Source organism: Aythya marila, assembly GCF_965140915.1.
Source record: "Aythya marila genome assembly, chromosome: 2".
NCBI lineage: Eukaryota > Metazoa > Chordata > Aves > Anseriformes > Anatidae > Aythya > Aythya marila.
This window is the reverse complement of record NC_139043.1, coordinates 25,130,476-25,147,140: the sequence shown is the minus strand read 5'-3', so window position 1 is coordinate 25,147,140 and position 16,665 is coordinate 25,130,476. Positions and strand designations below refer to the sequence as shown.

At 39.7% G+C, this 16,665-nt stretch overlaps 1 protein-coding gene across 2 annotated transcripts; it reads left to right on the top strand.

The window, feature by feature from the left end:
• Positions 1 to 564: 564 nt before the first annotated feature.
• LOC309875364 (sterile alpha motif domain-containing protein 9-like) lies at positions 565 to 9,828 on the top strand. Of its 2 annotated transcripts, none has more exons than XM_082754731.1 (3): positions 565 to 648; positions 838 to 943; positions 2,919 to 9,828. In XM_082754731.1, the coding sequence occupies exon 3, from the start codon at positions 2,920 to 2,922 to the stop codon at positions 7,687 to 7,689; it is 4,770 nt and encodes a 1,589-aa protein (XP_082610857.1). In that variant the 5' UTR covers positions 565 to 648; positions 838 to 943; position 2,919; the 3' UTR covers positions 7,690 to 9,828. The 2 variants fall into 2 exon arrangements, with proteins under 2 accessions (XP_082610857.1, XP_082610858.1); XM_082754732.1 differs by having other exon boundaries at positions 617 to 648; positions 843 to 943.
• Positions 9,829 to 16,665: the final 6,837 nt, after the last annotated feature.

The window sequence follows — 16,665 nt, the reverse complement described above, 5'->3', positions numbered from 1 at the left end:
CAGTTTGCTCCTGGGAAATGGACCCCATGGTACGAAGCCATGTGGGAGCAGTTCTTGAAGAGCTGCTGCCTGAGGGCAGCCCCTGCAGGATCCATTCGGGAAGGATGGCATCCCATGGGAGGGACCCCACGTGGAGCAGGGGCAGAGAGTGATGGTGAAGGAACGGTGGAGATGAAGCCTCAGGGACTGACAGCAGCCCCCATTCCCCATTCTCCTGAGATGCTCAGGGGGAGGACATAGAAGAGGGTGGATAGGGGGAAGGTGTCTTTACTTCACTGCTAGTTCTCACTGCACTAATCTGTTATTAGTGGGCAATATATCACATTAATCTCCCTTATGCCGAATCTGTCTCAGCTGTGATGGTAACTGGTGAGTGATGTCCCTGTCCTTATCTCAAAGAAGCTCCATGAGCTTCTTTTCATTGCATTTTCCCCCCATAAGGGAACCATAGTGCTTTCCCAGCTAGGAAGAGGTAGAGCACAAGGAACTCTGCCTTGCAAAAGAGAAAGCAAAAGGGGAGGAGGGAACTAGAATCTCCTGTTAACTACTTCCTCCAGCTTCTTTGCAACACCCACCTTCAAAGTTGCACAGTTTAGAGCATCTTAGTCACAGATATGGAAGTGTAAACCAGAAACATGCAAGAAAAAGGTAAGGAGAAATAAATATTCTGTAGCAGACTGCTATCTGTCTCCTCCAAAGATGCGTGTTTGCCACTAGGAAAAAGTGACTGTATGTCTATCAATGCACTTTTCCTCCTACTATTTCTGATCTCAGACTTCTTCAAAGTTTATAAACTAATTTTAGGGTGGTTTGTTTTGTTTTGTTTTTCTTTAATAGCTTAGAAGAGTAATTCAGCTGAATTTTAGCTGTTGTGTATCCTGCTTGAACAAAATACACTTACTGGACAACTATAGGAAGAAAACTGCAGAACAGAACAGTTACAGTAAGTGCACACATTTAATTCTAGTCCGGAATATTTTATGAAGATGTGATGTCTTAGTCTGATATCATTTCTTGTTTCTGAGACATTAATTTTATACATATGATGATCTATAATCTATTAAGATAAACTTTTCTGAATCTTCTGTAAAATTTTTTGCACGTGAAAGGTGGCTGTTAGGAGATTGCAGTGAATTAATCCCAAGGAACATGTCCTGAAAGAAATTATTCTGCAGAAAAAATACAGTAGAGTGATTCTCTGCTGGAAAAGAACATCTATGAAATACTTCAGTGGGTCAGAATCATTAACTAGCCAATAACATGAAACCTAGAAACACTACATCAAAACGAGGAAATGAAAGTATACCATTCTAGAGCTTTGTCTCATGGGGGGGGGGGGAGGGATTACAAATTTTAAAACACAGAGTCACTGTTTTAAAGGTCATAAACATGTTTGCTTCTATGTTAGGAGTAAATTGTGCCTCTATTGCAAACTGTAAATTTGATGGGATTTAAAGTCATAGTTTTACACTGCTGGCTTGAATAGTCTCTGAGCCAGAGAAGAGCTTTAGTTTCAGTTTCTTTTCTCGGACTTCAGATACTCTGGGTGGAGTTACTGGTGAGGATGATAGCCAGATCAGTTTTGTCATAAAAACAGCGAGTCTGTTTCCCTCTGCACCCCCAATTTTTAATAATATGTGCTTCCCATAGTGCTATTCTAAAGAACTAGAAACTAGTTTTCCTTTTTTTTTTGTGACGAGAGGGAACAGTCTGTTGAGCGTAAAGCCAACTGCAGGCTTCTCCAGCCTGCTCCCCACCTTTGCTCTGTGCCCTGGCAGTTCATTAGTTAAATCAGGAGGCAGCTTGACCAAAACTAGGAAGAAAACAGTACTCCAGCACTAGCTATAAGAAATCCCTATTGTTGCTTCTTATTAAAGTTCATGTTTTAGGAAATCATGTAATAGATCAAGGAAAACATGTTGCTAGGATGGGTTAGATAACAAAGCATTCTTTCAAGAAACAAAAATTTCTTCTATGGAAAAAAAATAAAATAAAATAAAAATCTATGAATTTATTTTGTCTCAGGAATTATCAGGTACCAACAAGAAAAGAATATTTCCACTAGTGTGATGACTGTAGCTGGGTGTAATTCCATAACAAAATATAAATTTCAGAGGAATAAATATAATTCTCTTAAAGGAATTGAGGGGATGAAGTAAAATTGGACACTACTAAGTGAAATTTTCCCTTCCCTTTCTTTCCCTAATTTTCCCTGTGCTTCTTTATTGAAAGTTTATGCCAAAAGTCCAAATTCAATAGGATCAAGTGGATTGTAAGATGCTCTCCTCCCTGTCACTCATCTCCACAAATGCTGCAAATGCTGCTGAACTGCTTGATTTTATTTGAGAAAGCTCAATGAATATAAAATGTACTGAAAAAGTAAAATGGTAAAGAATTTCCTTTCATTTGCAGTAGTAGCAGTTGAGTAATTACAGTAGTATATTTCCACCCAAAAGTCTCTTTGCAATGTTATTCGAACAAATTGAGTACCTAACCGCATTTTAGGATGAAAAAAGCTTGGAATTTTTCCTTCTCCACCAAATTATAGCCTTTATGAGAGCCATTTGTGACCATGATTTGTATTTGATGGCCCATACAACTGCAAGTTGGGTGTCCAAATGACAACAATCAGCCATCATTTTTATGTAGTGTCAGCTGTGGAAGTGGTTTAAAAACAGGACTCACATAAAGCTGTTCTGTAAGAAAAAGTAATCTTCCTATTAGAAGCAGATAATGTCTTATATATGATCTGACTTCACATTCCCCTGATGTCCCCTCATTGAACTGTTATATTCCATGTGTCAGATTACAGAAATTATGAAATAAATCGTAGACAGCATCAAGAAAATATGCATTATTCAGTTAATAAGCTATTATAAATCACTTGTTTAGTAACATTGTATTTTTTTTCCTTAAAGAATGGAAAATGCAAACACTGAAAAAAAAGAGAAATTACATTTTTATCAACATGCTGAAACGTGGACAAAAGAAGAAGTCAAACAACTCTTAACTGAAATTCTTAAGATTGACCAGAAATATGCAGAAATCTTGTATGACCAAGATGTAACTGGTTCTACTTTGAAACTGTTGACTAAAAAAGATCTGGTGGAGATGGGCATACCTCATGGGCCTGCTATTCAAATCATTCATTTCCTGAAAAAGCATGGCATTCTGACTGAAAGTTCAAACCAGGCTGAGGGACAAGAAGGCAGTGAACAGAGTATTGATGGAGAAGATGATGAAGAAATTGTAAAGAACGAGTGCAAGAAGAAATACAGGTCATTTAATTCCAGTATACTGCAGGATTCTGAACTGGAGTCTGTAGAAAATAAAACAGCAATAAAGTCAGCTGACGAGGAGAATGTATCGGAGAAGTCACCATCAAGCAGCCAGCACCCAACTAGAAACATATGTATGCCACATCCTTTTGATAATTTCAGTGATGGTACTCGATACATACAACATCATATTCTTAATGTCGCTGAAACAGGGCCACTTAACCTCATTGATCCAGCACATGAATTCAAATTACTTTCCAACACAGAGAATGCACTAGAAGAAGACATTAAAATGAAATTTAGCAATGAAGTCTTTAGGTTTGCTGCAGCCTGCATGAACTCTCGCACAAATGGCACTATTCATTTTGGAATACGTGACAATCCACATGGGGAAATCGAAGGAATAAAAGTTACCGAGAAAGAAGCCTACATCAACCATTTTAATAGATACATTGAAAAGTACTTTGATAAGCAATACATTGGAGATGCAAAAGCTTGCATTAGAGAACCTAGATTTGTGGAAGTATTGTTACCAAATGAAACTCTATCAGATACATTTGTCATTGAAATAGATGTGGTTCCCAGACACTTCATCTGTAATACAAAATATTTCTGTACCAACATATATGAGTTTAAGAGCAAGTGTTTCAGGAAAGCTGTCTTCATCCGCGATGGAGCTAGTTCTAAAAATATTAAAAATACAGATGAATTTGAAAAGTTTAAATGTAACTTGACATTGTTAGCAGATTCTCGTAAAAGAGCAGAGGAAGAATATAACTTAAAGCAAAAGAAGACAATGAATGAAGGACTAAAGCTAATTAGTCTGCTCACTGGCAACAGAGACATGCTAGATGACTGTTATTATGACTACTACATTTTGGTAACAAACAAATGCCATCCAAGTCAAACTTCACACTTAGACTTTTTACAGGAAATTAAATGGTTTGCTGTGCTTGATTTTGACCCTGAATCAGAAAAAAATGGTGTATTTAAGACTTACCAAAAAACTCGAAATGCCAAACTTTGCTTCCCATATCATTATGAAAACAAGGTGGGTTCAGTTTCTGAACAAGCTGAGAAGCTGAATTTGCATCAGGAGACAAACTGGATTTTCTGCAATGGAATCATTGCAGAAAGTGGATCAGACTTCAAAGGCAATAAAGAACTACCATTAGATCATGCTTCATGGCAACGAGATAGGGCTGCTGAAGTCAGAAAGATGATTTCATTTCTTTCACACAAAGATGTAAAGCAGAGTGGGAAGTTTTTAATAGTGTTTCTTTTGCTTTCCCGAGTGGAAGATCCATTGGATCCTCTTGCTGAGACATTTGTTACATTTTACCAAGAATTAAAGGGACTAGAAGACATGGCCTGCATTTGCATTGGTGCAGGTACAGACCAGCGATGGAAAGATCTTCTTCATGCTAGAGGCATAAGAGAGGAAGCACTTTCAAATAAATGTGTTTCTAATTTAACCCTGGAAATGGTAAATGGTACCATCATAAAAGCGAAATCAGTGACACAGTCATCTAAAAGACTTCTGCCCTCCATTGGCGGTTCTACCATTCTTCTAAAGAAAGAAGAAGATTTCATAGCAGCATTGGAAATCTTATGTGAAAATGAATGCAAGGACACAGAGATAGAGAAGGATGAAGAACGATTTAAAAAATTCATGAAAGAACGGGAAAAAGATTTTTATCGAGGTGGTAGAGTGACATGGTGGAATTTTTATTTTTCTTCTGAAAATTACACATCGGTTTTTGTCAAAAGGGATCGTTATGAAAACCTTGAACAACTAATTGTGTCTTCAGCTAACAGCGCTAATCAGTCGCCTGTAAAAATTATCAACCTTTACCACCATCCTGGCTGTGGTGGGACAACATTAGCTATGCATATCCTCTGGAATCTCCGGAAGCAATTCAGATGTGCTGTTCTCAAAAACAAAACAAGTGATTTTGGAACACAAGTGGCAACTTTAATCACCTATGGAGCAAACAAGGACAGTGGCTATTTAGCAGTGTTACTTCTTGTGGATGATTTTGAAGACCAAGAAAATGTCTATCTTCTGCAAAACGAAATTCAGGCAGCTATAACAGAAAAATGTATTCCGTATGTAAATCCTTTAGTGATTGTTTTAAATTGTATGAGATCTCAGAATCCTGATGAAAATGCAACAATCAATTGCTTGAACAGTATTTCTTTAAAACAGACCCTTTCTGAAAAAGAGCAAAGGGCCTTTGAACAGAAACTAAAAGATATTGAAAAGATGCACCCAAATCCAGATAATTTCTATTCTTTTATGATTATGAAGAAAAACTTTGATCCAAAGTACATAGAAAAATTGGTTAAAAATACCTTGCGTGACTTGAATATAAATTCTAAATCAGCACAACTTGTTTACTATCTCACACTCTTAAACGCTTATGTAAGAACATCTACACTTTCAATATCACTATGTGAAGAATTCTTGGGAATTAATTCTCGAGAGACAGGCAACAAAGATAAACTGATAGAAAAAATGGGAATTTGTTCCAATATTCTAATGTATACTCGAGTACAAGAACACATGACATACCGAGGTCTACGCATCATTCACACATTGATAGCACAGTGGTGCCTAACAGAATTTAAACTAACCTATAACTTGCCTAAAAGTGAAATTACATTGCGATTATTGAAGGAGGATTTGCTTTATGAGAATTCATTACAACAAGACAAACTTACTCGTGATATAATAACCCTACTGATTACTAGACAGCGCAGAGAACGTGGCTATGAGTCAGACACATGGTTCTCCCCATTAATTGAAGCCATTCATAAAGAAGAAAAATATTTTAATGTGGAACGTGTGTTAAAACAAGCATCCACTAGGTTTAAGAAAAACAGTCACATTTGCCAAGCCTTAGCAAGATACTGCTACATTAAAGAAAATGAATATGACTCAGCATTATTCTGGGCCAAAGAAGCCAAAGATCGAGCACCACACAGTTCATACATATCAGATACATTAGGTCAAGTCTTTAAACACAAGCTAAGATACCAGGTAGAGCACAAAATAAAGAGTGCAGTCCTAACAGCTCAGGAACTGGATTGTTTGCTAGATCTTGCTCAAAATGCTTCATGGGCTTTCAGAACATCTCAGCATCAAGCTAAGAATGCAGCCATTGAACAAAATTTGCAGCATCAAAAACGTAAAAGAAAGTTTCAAAATTACAATACTTTGGGTTATCAGGGAGAGATAGAAACTGGTCTTTATATTATTGATGTCCTCCAGCACATTCCCTTTTTCAGCAAAGACTCACAGTGTAGGAAAAGAATGATAACGTATCTATCAGGAAATAGTGCTTTGAATTTAGATAGCCCTAGCACAGAGAGTGAGGTTCTTAAACATTATTCCAGCTTTTTAAAAAATTTGCGATCACAATTAAAAAGGGCATTTGACTTCCTTGAAGACTACTTTGTGTTTTTCAAAACACAGACAAATGAAAGAGAATTTGTAGAGGCAAGAATGGCTGAGACAGTTCAAGAATGTTTTAAAAAATACACAAAAATATTTTGTGATTCCAGTGTTGAGCAACTGAGAAGTCAACAGGTCTTAGGGTGGCCCTTGTCTCAGAAAATAGAAGCATACAGAAAGGCTGTGGAGGCTTCCAAAGCAGACTCATTTTCTGGAGTTTTGGCATACCTTTACAAAAACCAGAGAAATGCTGTCAGAGAGATAGAAGACATAGTATATGCATACGCATTTCTGTGTGAGGCGAACTCACAGGCAACTCTGAAGGAAAAACAGAATTTTATTTTGGCAAATGTTGTTCTGAACTGCATTAAACCTGAATCCACTGAGTTATACCATTTTGAGGGACTGAGAAGTCAACTTGTAAGTATTCTAGAGAAAGTGGAACTGAATTCATACTGTGTAGAGCCTTTCTTCCTTGCCTCTTTGTTGTTCTGGCCTGAAAATAGAAAACAACTAAATGAAGATTCTAGGAAAATGGACAAGTATGTTAGACGCCTATGTGAGTCTTTCAAAGAGCTCTATGGAGCCATAGGTTGTTCCAAGCAACCTGTGGCTCATTTCTATCTTGCAAAAGGCAGCGGCCTAAACAGATTTGTTCACAAAAGAAAGATAGATCAGCTTTTTAGCTCACTTTCAGAACAGGAACTGAATGACCTCTGGCAGAATGAAAATATCTGGAAGGAAAAGGTTGTTCATGATCTTTTGCTTCCTTTGGATGGAAGAGTTGAGGGTACAGTTATTTACATAAACTATGGCATCAACGAACCCTTTAGGATACCAGTGAAGCCTGTTCCTTCATTCCTACTGAACAAAGGCCCAAACATACAAAGAGTGTCTTTTTACCTTGGTTTTTCCATTGCTGGTCTCCTGGCATACAATGTACACAGTTTATAATTAAAACAATAGGGATTGCAGGTTTGTGTTTTCAGGCAAAATTATCCTTAACATTTTTTTCCAATAACTGTAAATGAAAAAGAATTAGCTGTCCAGCATGCTTCCCTCCTCAGTATGCCAGTCTTTGTGCTTGGCTAATAACCAAGCTGTACATATTGTGAAAGGACAGAAGCATTTCTACTCTCTCATAGCATTTCTAAATGTGTGATTGTTAAAGATACACTACTACTTTCTTCTCTACTGTAAAAACACCCTAGTTGTCATTTGAAGGCAGTGTCAAATAGATTTTCTTCTTTTGTGGTGGCCTACTTCTGCTTTATATAAAATTGATCCCGTTTGGTCTTTATTTTCATTATAAATTCCATGAGCTTCTTCCAGTGATGGATGGATACATATCTTATTAGGTTTGATTCTTGCAAAACCATGCAATTTAAATACTCTAAATGGTCATTGACTGCATTGACTTCCTCACGTGTATAAAACTGCCTGTAATGTTCAGCAATGATGTTCCAAAAAAGTAAAATATACTGGTGTGAAACACCAGAAACAACAAGTTACTGCTACCTGGGTGAGAGGAGGGTGTGCAAAGTGTTGCATATTAACCTATGTGTATGTGATTCATGACAACTAGAGGAGTTTGATAAAATTAACAGCTTGAGAAATGTCTGAAGGATTGATCTTTTATCAGCCTATAAGTCCTCTTTGCTGTTAGTGTCAGGTAAGCAAAAATAAGTGACTTCTCAGCAGAAGATTAATAAAAATAAATCAATGACAACAACAAAAGAAGAAAGCAGCATGTCATTCCAATGTAGTGCAGCTCTTCTTTCAGTTGCAAATATGCAAAAGTAACTTTATTAAATAATTCAGACTATAGCCCAAATATATTTCTGTTGGCAACTTCCTATTGCAGTGACCATCTCCCACTTATTGCATGCTTAGTTTTGTTTTGTTTTTAATAGTATACTTTTATGTCATGTAGGATACTATAGAATCAATTTTCATAGCAATTTGTTATTTGCTCTAATTGTTTCTCAGGAGATTGCTGTACAATTTAACAATGATTATTTACCCTTCCAAATAAAGATTTACAGCAAATAATTTGCTGTGTCTTCATGGCAACTGAAGACTTCATCTCAGTCAGTCATGTCTAAAAAAATGCAAGGTTAAGACATGTCTGAGAACGAGCAATAGCTGTGAGGGGCAGGAGAAATGGAGGTGATGTGGAGGAGACAATGTTGGATATGCATGGAAGAGGACATTGTTGGGGGTGCAGCTAGAGACGTGCTCCTGGAAAATGGCAACCCATGCTGAGCCTGAGACACCTTTGAGGGACTGAGACATTACCCACGCTTGGGCAGAGGAAACAAGTTAGAAGGGAGGAGCCGCACCGCATAGAAGGAGGAGAAAAGTGTAAGAAGCAGCACAAAGAAGCCACTACACATCGATGCCAACCTTCTCTGCTGCCCCTCACCTTGCCAGAAGGATTGGGAAGGGCTGAGAATAACACCTGGTGAAAACAAAGTAGGACATGGAGAGGAGAGGTGTTGCACTGTTTGCCTATGGAAAGGAGAAGAAAAGCATTTCACTAATAATGGTTTTGGTCCCTTTCAACCCAAACCATTGTATGATTTGATGATTCTACATGTTTACTTAGCTGTCTTTTTGGTTTCTCTATGGCCCAATTAATAATTAGGAGTTTTTGTTAATTGGCAATAAATTAAATTAATTTTCTCAGTTTGAGGTTCTTTTTCTCATAATGTGCATGTTTACTAACAACCCTTGTGATCTGGCATAGTGATTACATGCTAGGCACCACACTAGATGTCTGTGTGAGTTTACAGAAATACAGATTTTATTATTTTTATGTATTGGTCTGCTTGTTATAAAATTGTATTTTTATCACCAGTAACTCATTAATACAGATATTTTATAATATCCTTAACCGTGCACTGTTGAACTGTATTTTATGATACATAACTTATACAGAAATTGACAGAAAAAGTATTTCCTACTTTAAAAGTATTTCCTATTTTCTATTACTTTGTAAGACCAACTTCTTTATGGCTCATAGTTCTTTTTAATCTTTGAAAACTAAGCTCTCCCATGCCAAATATCTGCCTCATACTTATCTTGTGTCAATTAAAGCCAACAGCTTGGTATCTTACAAGAGTGAGGTCAAGAAAAAAAATAAAAATAAAATAAAATAAAATGTTGTATTGCCCTTGCTAAATAACTCTTCCAACTTTTTCCAGTATGCTCAGGAATTATTTGGAGTCATTTTTAAAACAGTTTTTAGCATGTTAGAGAGGTAGAGGGGAAGGGAAATATGACTGAGTGAATACAATTTTACTAAGTTGCAAGGCCTGAAAAGGCCCGTTTATATATGGGCACATGCAAAGTTAGGTTTTAACAGTAGAGTCTTTATGCAATCGACAGTCCCAGAAGTTGCAGGTCCGGGCTGTCATGGGCCAAGCCTAAGCTGTCAGTGCTGAGCCCAGAAACCTGGGGGAGGCAACCCGATTCAGCCGGGTTGCACAGAGGCCAAAGCTAGTCCAGCAAGGAGAGGCAGGAGAAGCCTTTTGACTGACACAGGCCATGGCAATGTTATCTCAGCAGCTCCCTCTGCTGTGTGGCCCAGATGTTGGAGCAGCCAAGGTCCTCACTGTGCCCAAGCACCGTTGTGGAGTGTGAAGTCCTGTGGAGGATCACAAGTTTAGGAATCCACTTCTGGAGGAGTGCAAGTCCCGCAAACATCAGTTTAGGATGTGGAGTTTAAGAGCACTGAGGATTCTTCTCTAAAATCACAGCCAGAACCACACAACACTGAAGGGGCTTCACAACTGGTGACAAAAAGGAAAATTTCCATTAGGGTGAGCATAAGGGAAACTGCCTAGAGCGTGGCTGCAAGGACTGAGGATGAGAACAGTGGCAGGGACTACAATAGGTAAGAGGGAACAAGGGAAGGGAAAGTAAAGCAAGGCAAAATGGAAAGCAAGGCAAGGCCAAGGGAAAACGGAGGGCAAGGCTAGGGAACAAGTACAGGTACTGGTACGCACACTAGCAATAATATGAGCTGACTGAGCCAAAGAAAAAGGTATGTGCACAGGGTATTCCTTGGCTGTAAGTCTGTAGAGGATTGTATTTCATGCAGGAATACTTCCTGGGCTGAAGACTTCAAACTTACACTGCCACAGCAGAGGCCGTAGGACTTAGGAGGTAAGACAAAACAAATGGAGGTTCTCTAGAAATGAGAAAGTGGAGGATGATGCAATGTCTTCTCATAGTTAATAGGCAAGGAATGTAGCAAAAAGGAAGGTAGTAAAATATTCTGAAGGCTCCAAGTGGGCATGGAGTAAAGGTAAAAATGTACAGTAAGAAAGATCCAAGCTATATCCCAGCAAAATAAATAAATAAATAATAGTATATCAGTAAAAGTAATGAAGCACAGGGATAGACTGGTATGTCATGGAATCTCTCTGCAGATCGTGAAAAATTAAAAGACAAACATTTGAGATTAATTCAATTGTTCTAAGTGAGTTTATATGCTGTAGAGCACTCCAGAAGATCTCTTAAGCTTTGTTTCAGACCTACTTTTCCATAACTTAGATAAGAAAACCCTGTTACGATCAAATACCACTGCATAGGACTACCCTTCCTTAAATGTTTCATACCAAGTCTCACGTAAATTTTCTGTAGCTCTGAAGACATCAGAGCAAAGGCCTGCCTACCTCAAATCTTCCCCATTGCTAAAACACATGGATTACATCTGAATTTAAGGAGACATAACAAAAGGTCTCATTTCCTCCTGAGAATCCCAACTGATATGGACAGAGGGGTTGTGGGGGCACAGAGCAATCAGCTACAGATGATAAGAATTAGCTAAATTCTGCACAGGTTGTATGTTTGATTACAGCTGAGACTATTGCTGTGATGTGGTTGTATCCAAACACATTTTTGCTGAAAAAAAAAAATCACAAATAAGATCTCCAAAAGCCTGAGATTTCCATCGGAAACCATGAGATTTATAAATATGTGAGGATTTTTACACTGCCTTTTGGCTTGAAACTACTCTGTATTCTTTTGTCAACATGTGAAAATTTCAGATTAAAGTTAACTAAAACAAAAAAGACTGTGCTTCCCTCTGCCCATATGAATGGAGATTCCACTTAGTGTCTGCACAGGTGTAAGAAAGAAGTACAGCTGCATCTTCTAAGAGAGTGTAAGCTTTACATCTCCTATTACTGTGTTAACCCTTTTCCCTTGCACTTTCTCATCTGATTTTTGTATTTCCCTGCTGTGCTTAGGCTATAAAACACAAGTGGGAAGTGAGCATCCGAGAATCACAAAGCAACTTCTTTATGTATCAGATTTTCTTGTTATTTCTCAATAAAGATTAATGTGAGCTCCAGAGATCATAAAACACAATACATGTACATGTAATTATGTATAACATCAGAAAGTAAATGTAATGCAGATAGCCAAAAATTATTATTTTCTAAATTACATCTCTTCCACTGTTGCACGAGAGTATAATTTCTTCCTAGAAATCAGTCCATATTCTTTCCACTTCCTTTCCTTGCAACGTTTCTTTTTTTTTTTTTTTTTTTTTTTTTTTGGTCTGCACTCTTTTCTTCCACCTAGTTCCAAACAGAAGTGAAGGCTCAGGCAGCAAAGGTAGCAAAGACATGTCATGGTGCTCAGGTAACTGCTCAAATACACATTGCATGGCCAAATGAAAAGGGCAAGTCCATTTCTTACAGTCTGAGCGATCCTTTCTCCATATTGGAAACATGATCTTCACATAGCATTTCCTTTAAAATGAATGTAAGACTGCTCAAACAAATCAATTGGGTATAAAGTGCACAGCTGTTTTTTGTTTGTTTCTGAAATGTTTAAATTGAACTTTGCAGGTGAACCAATATAATTTGCAGTGCTTATACTGGTGTATATATGCATATACCGTACATATATATGTAGTACACATACTGTGTTACACATCCCAGTTTCCCTTCCGGGTTTAGATTTCATGTGGAGATTGATACTATCTTTGTAATTTTCCTCACCATGCTGGCAGCTCTGAATTAACTTTTCTCTTGCACAATCAAGAACCAGGAGTGTTGGGGAATATAGTGTGAAGATGCTGAGCCACCTGTGACTGGGCAGTAGTTTAGCTGTATTCATATAATGTTGCATTCACATCTTTTCCGAAGGAGCTACCAACCAGGGACCAGCCCCCCACAAATGTAGCTACCCTCTCCATGACTAAAGATGCAACAAAATGGAGTGACCATACCCTGCATACTTGTACTTAAGGTGTGACATGGCTTCTGTACTGTTGGACAGGTACTTTCTTTGGGGAGATTATGCCATGGAAGAGGTAGCTTGAGAAGCACACAAAGCTGGGCCACTGGTTCAGCAAGGACTACCTTCATCTCTTCTCCTTTATTCTCCTCTTCCTGGCCTTTCTTCTGGGGCATCTCTGACAGTGAAATAACCAGTGTTTTTCTTCCCATTCATGCCTCTAAAAACTTGGATCTGTGCAAACCTCCTGCCTGCTTGCCACCTTTAAGTGGCCCATTATGAAGGACAAGAGTTGGAGAACTGAGTGTGTCTAACCACCCGTGCCAGGTTGCAGACACAGAGATCCCATGACAGTAACAAACATGCTTAACTGGTCACAGAGCTTCCTTGATCCTCAGATCCCAAACCCAGGGCAAAGACAACTTTAGCATCAAGCCATCTTAACTGTATTCTTTGGGAAAAGCATCCACAGGGATGCTTTCACAGGAATCTCCTAGATTCTTGATATCAGAGGAGATTCCAGTCATCTCTGTTAGAGGAAGAGATCAAAATTATTGTTGTGATTCTGCCTCCTCTGCAGTTGCACCACATCCTGCTGTTGTTATAGTTCCATCCCTAGACAGTCAAAGACAAAGATTAGCTAGCTTCATCACCACACTCACCTCCTTTACCTATGTAAAGAATGAGTCTGTTAAAACAAAAGCATTTCCTCTTTTCACCATACACAATATATAAATAATTCAGCGACACCTGACAAATCTATTGGATCACTACTAAATGCAGTGATGAAATACATGGCAACAGCGTATCTAAACCTAGAATGCTCTTCCTTCACACTACCCTTCTTTTGCACGTCTTGTAACTTATAGTGGTGCATTTATTCAACCAGCTGTCCACATTAAATCCACCTCTTTCAGTAATTGCTGCAATACGGACACTGCAGCCCAGGAAGGCTCCAAGCACAGGACTGTTATGCCCTCTTCTCAGACCCAACGGAGGAGCTGTGCTGCTGCTTGGAAGGGGTCATCTTCAGCCCTACGCCCACCTCTGGCTGGTGAAAGGAGCAATAGCACCGCTATTCACACTTCATTGACTTATTTCAAACCAAACCTGTATGGCCCAAGGACTTCTACAGAACAAATATGCTTTGGGCTATTTTTTTTATTTGTGTGTGTGTGTGTGTTTTCATTTTCTTTGTTTTCTCACACAGATGTGTATGAGACTTAAAAGTTTAAGGCTGAAATAAACTAAAACATCTGCAGGACAGGAAAATAAAGGAGGACAAATTTTATCACAAATGGGAGCTGGGCTGATCTAGTGTCGACGAGACAGGCACTGATGCAGTCCTTGTGGCAAAAGCGACCAAGATGGTTCAGATAAAAACACAGCAGTAGTGAAACTCTGTGGAGAGCCCCATGCTGGGCAGGTGGGAGCGGACTCCAGCCCGAGAAGGCAGTGAGAGGAATCGGGTTGGAGGAAGAGGACTGCTCATATGATAACTACGGTTGCAGAAAAGAAACAAAAAGAAAAAAAAATACTAAAAATAAAAAGGCCAAACATTGGTTTCTTAGCACCTATCCCCCACAGAATATAAAAGGGAACTGAAACCTCCGCGGGCAGCCTGCGTGAGGCACGGCCACAAAATGGCAGGCGGGGGGAGCCGCGGGCAGCGCGGCCTCGGGGCGGGCAGCAGGCGGCGCTCCGGCTCCGCGCACCCCGGGCCGCCGGCCTCGGCGGGGTCTCGCTTCTCCATCGAGGCCACGCGTGTCCCGTGGGGCCCACGGAGACCGAGGGGAAGGGCTGCTGCCGCCGGGGGGGCGAGAGGAAAGGCGCTTTGGTCGCCGCGGTCGCTCCGCAGACACCTCTCCTCCCGCCTGAGGGGAATGAGGAAAATGCCGCCCAGACGTGCCTGGGGAGCAGCTCAGGGGAACGTCCTATAGCCATAGGGATGTCACGCCAGAAACAAAGTGGCTCCGACCAGCAAAGCCCAGCCTGAACGGGACAGGGAATTCCCCTGCCGTCACCTCATGTGGCCATATCCTCATGATATGTCACAAGTGGAGGCTGGAGAGGAACCTGTCCGAGGGTATGGCAGCACCAGTGCAGGCATCAAGTGCTCTCCTGTCACCACTGCCACCTCAGACGACCAGAAGAAGGACCAGAGCCCAGTGGGGTGCCCCCACACTGAGATACTTTACACAGGGCCTCAGGTCCATGAGGCCATGATGGAAGAGTTAATGCATCCTGAGTAAAAAAGCTGTGTTTCCTCTGCCAGCAATGGCAGGAGTGGGGCTGGACTTGCCGTGAGGCCTTACCCTTGCTGAGGAGAGCCAGCAACATGGGCAGTTTCTTGGTTTGGGTCGATTCTAACTAGAAGCCCAGCCACCATCCAGTGAGGGTCATGACCAACACATTCGTATTATTTAAACTTAAGGGCTCTGTGCTACAGAAAGTTATTTCTGGTTTCCCTTTGCCTATTGGAACCACAGACCTTCAGTTTGTGTAACCTGTCACAAGACAACTTCAGACTTCCTCTTCATTGGCATTTACTTGTTCCTTGCTCTTTCTTAAGAGCTCAAGATGAAGAACGTGCTCTTTCCTACTCAGCAGCTGTGTTCCCTAAGACAAGTTTAGGGCTCTACCATTTCTTGCAGACCTTATGCTTCAGATGCTGTGTCTCAACAGAGACTGAGCCAAACAGCAGCACTAACTTCAGTGCAACTATGACTGCCTTTGAAAAGGTCTGGCTTCACAGCAGGTATGGGACTGAAAGCTAGCAAGTTACTGTAGCAAGGAATACAGCAAGAGTTATGAATTAATAATAATAATAGGAGTGAGAAAGAAGAAGAAGAAAAAAAAAAAAAAAACTTTCATCTTGCTAGTTTCCTGCCTTCTTCAATGGTGACTCCTGTATTTTAAGTTAAATTTAGGGGAATGAGAATAAGAGCACATACTGACTTTATAAATTCAATCAAGATGGATTCAGTTTATGCATTTCTGTGCATGCTGCAAAGAAACAAGACATAGAAAGAGTCACAAAAAATACCGTAGACATAGTCAACGCTATGAGTGCAATGTTGCATGAATTATCACCTCAGCGGAACATAAGAAACCAACAGCTGAGATCCTTGGTAAAACTCCTATAGGGATCAGCCTATACGAATTTTCAAGATAATTATGGTCATTGTGGCCACACAGGTCATTTGGGAGTTACCTGTTGGTATATGGACATGCTCTCCCAAAAGGCCAAGTAGAATACAAAGATAGGGTAGTAATGAGAATCTTGTTAAAAGGAGAAACAACATGCAGTTTTGAAGTCCAGGCTAGTTAAACTACTTGTAACAAGTCTTGCAAGTATGGTTTCTGCAGAAGAACAAGAAAATACAACTAATGTTTATGGTTAAATTTCTTCAGTGTGCAGTCATCTTGAAAAGCAAGTATCACAAGAAACAAAAGGAACACAGTAGCAAAGAGATATCACCCTTCTCGAGAATGAGCTCAAATGTCAATAAATTATGGTCTATAGTGTGCTAATAAGACACACTGGTGTGTGAATTTTCTGTTCCAGAGCTTTACATCTCAATTATCTTTGTCTGGAGATGGTCCTGTGTCAACTTTACATCTGCATCAGTAACTAATTCTGTTCAGCCATCTGCTCCACAGACATCAAACTGT

What these genes read in the sequence shown, in the direction of transcription:
- LOC309875364 (XM_082754731.1), top strand. Translation starts at nt 2,920, where the DNA reads ATGGAAAATGCAAACACTGAAAAAAAAGAGAAATTACATTTTTATCAA.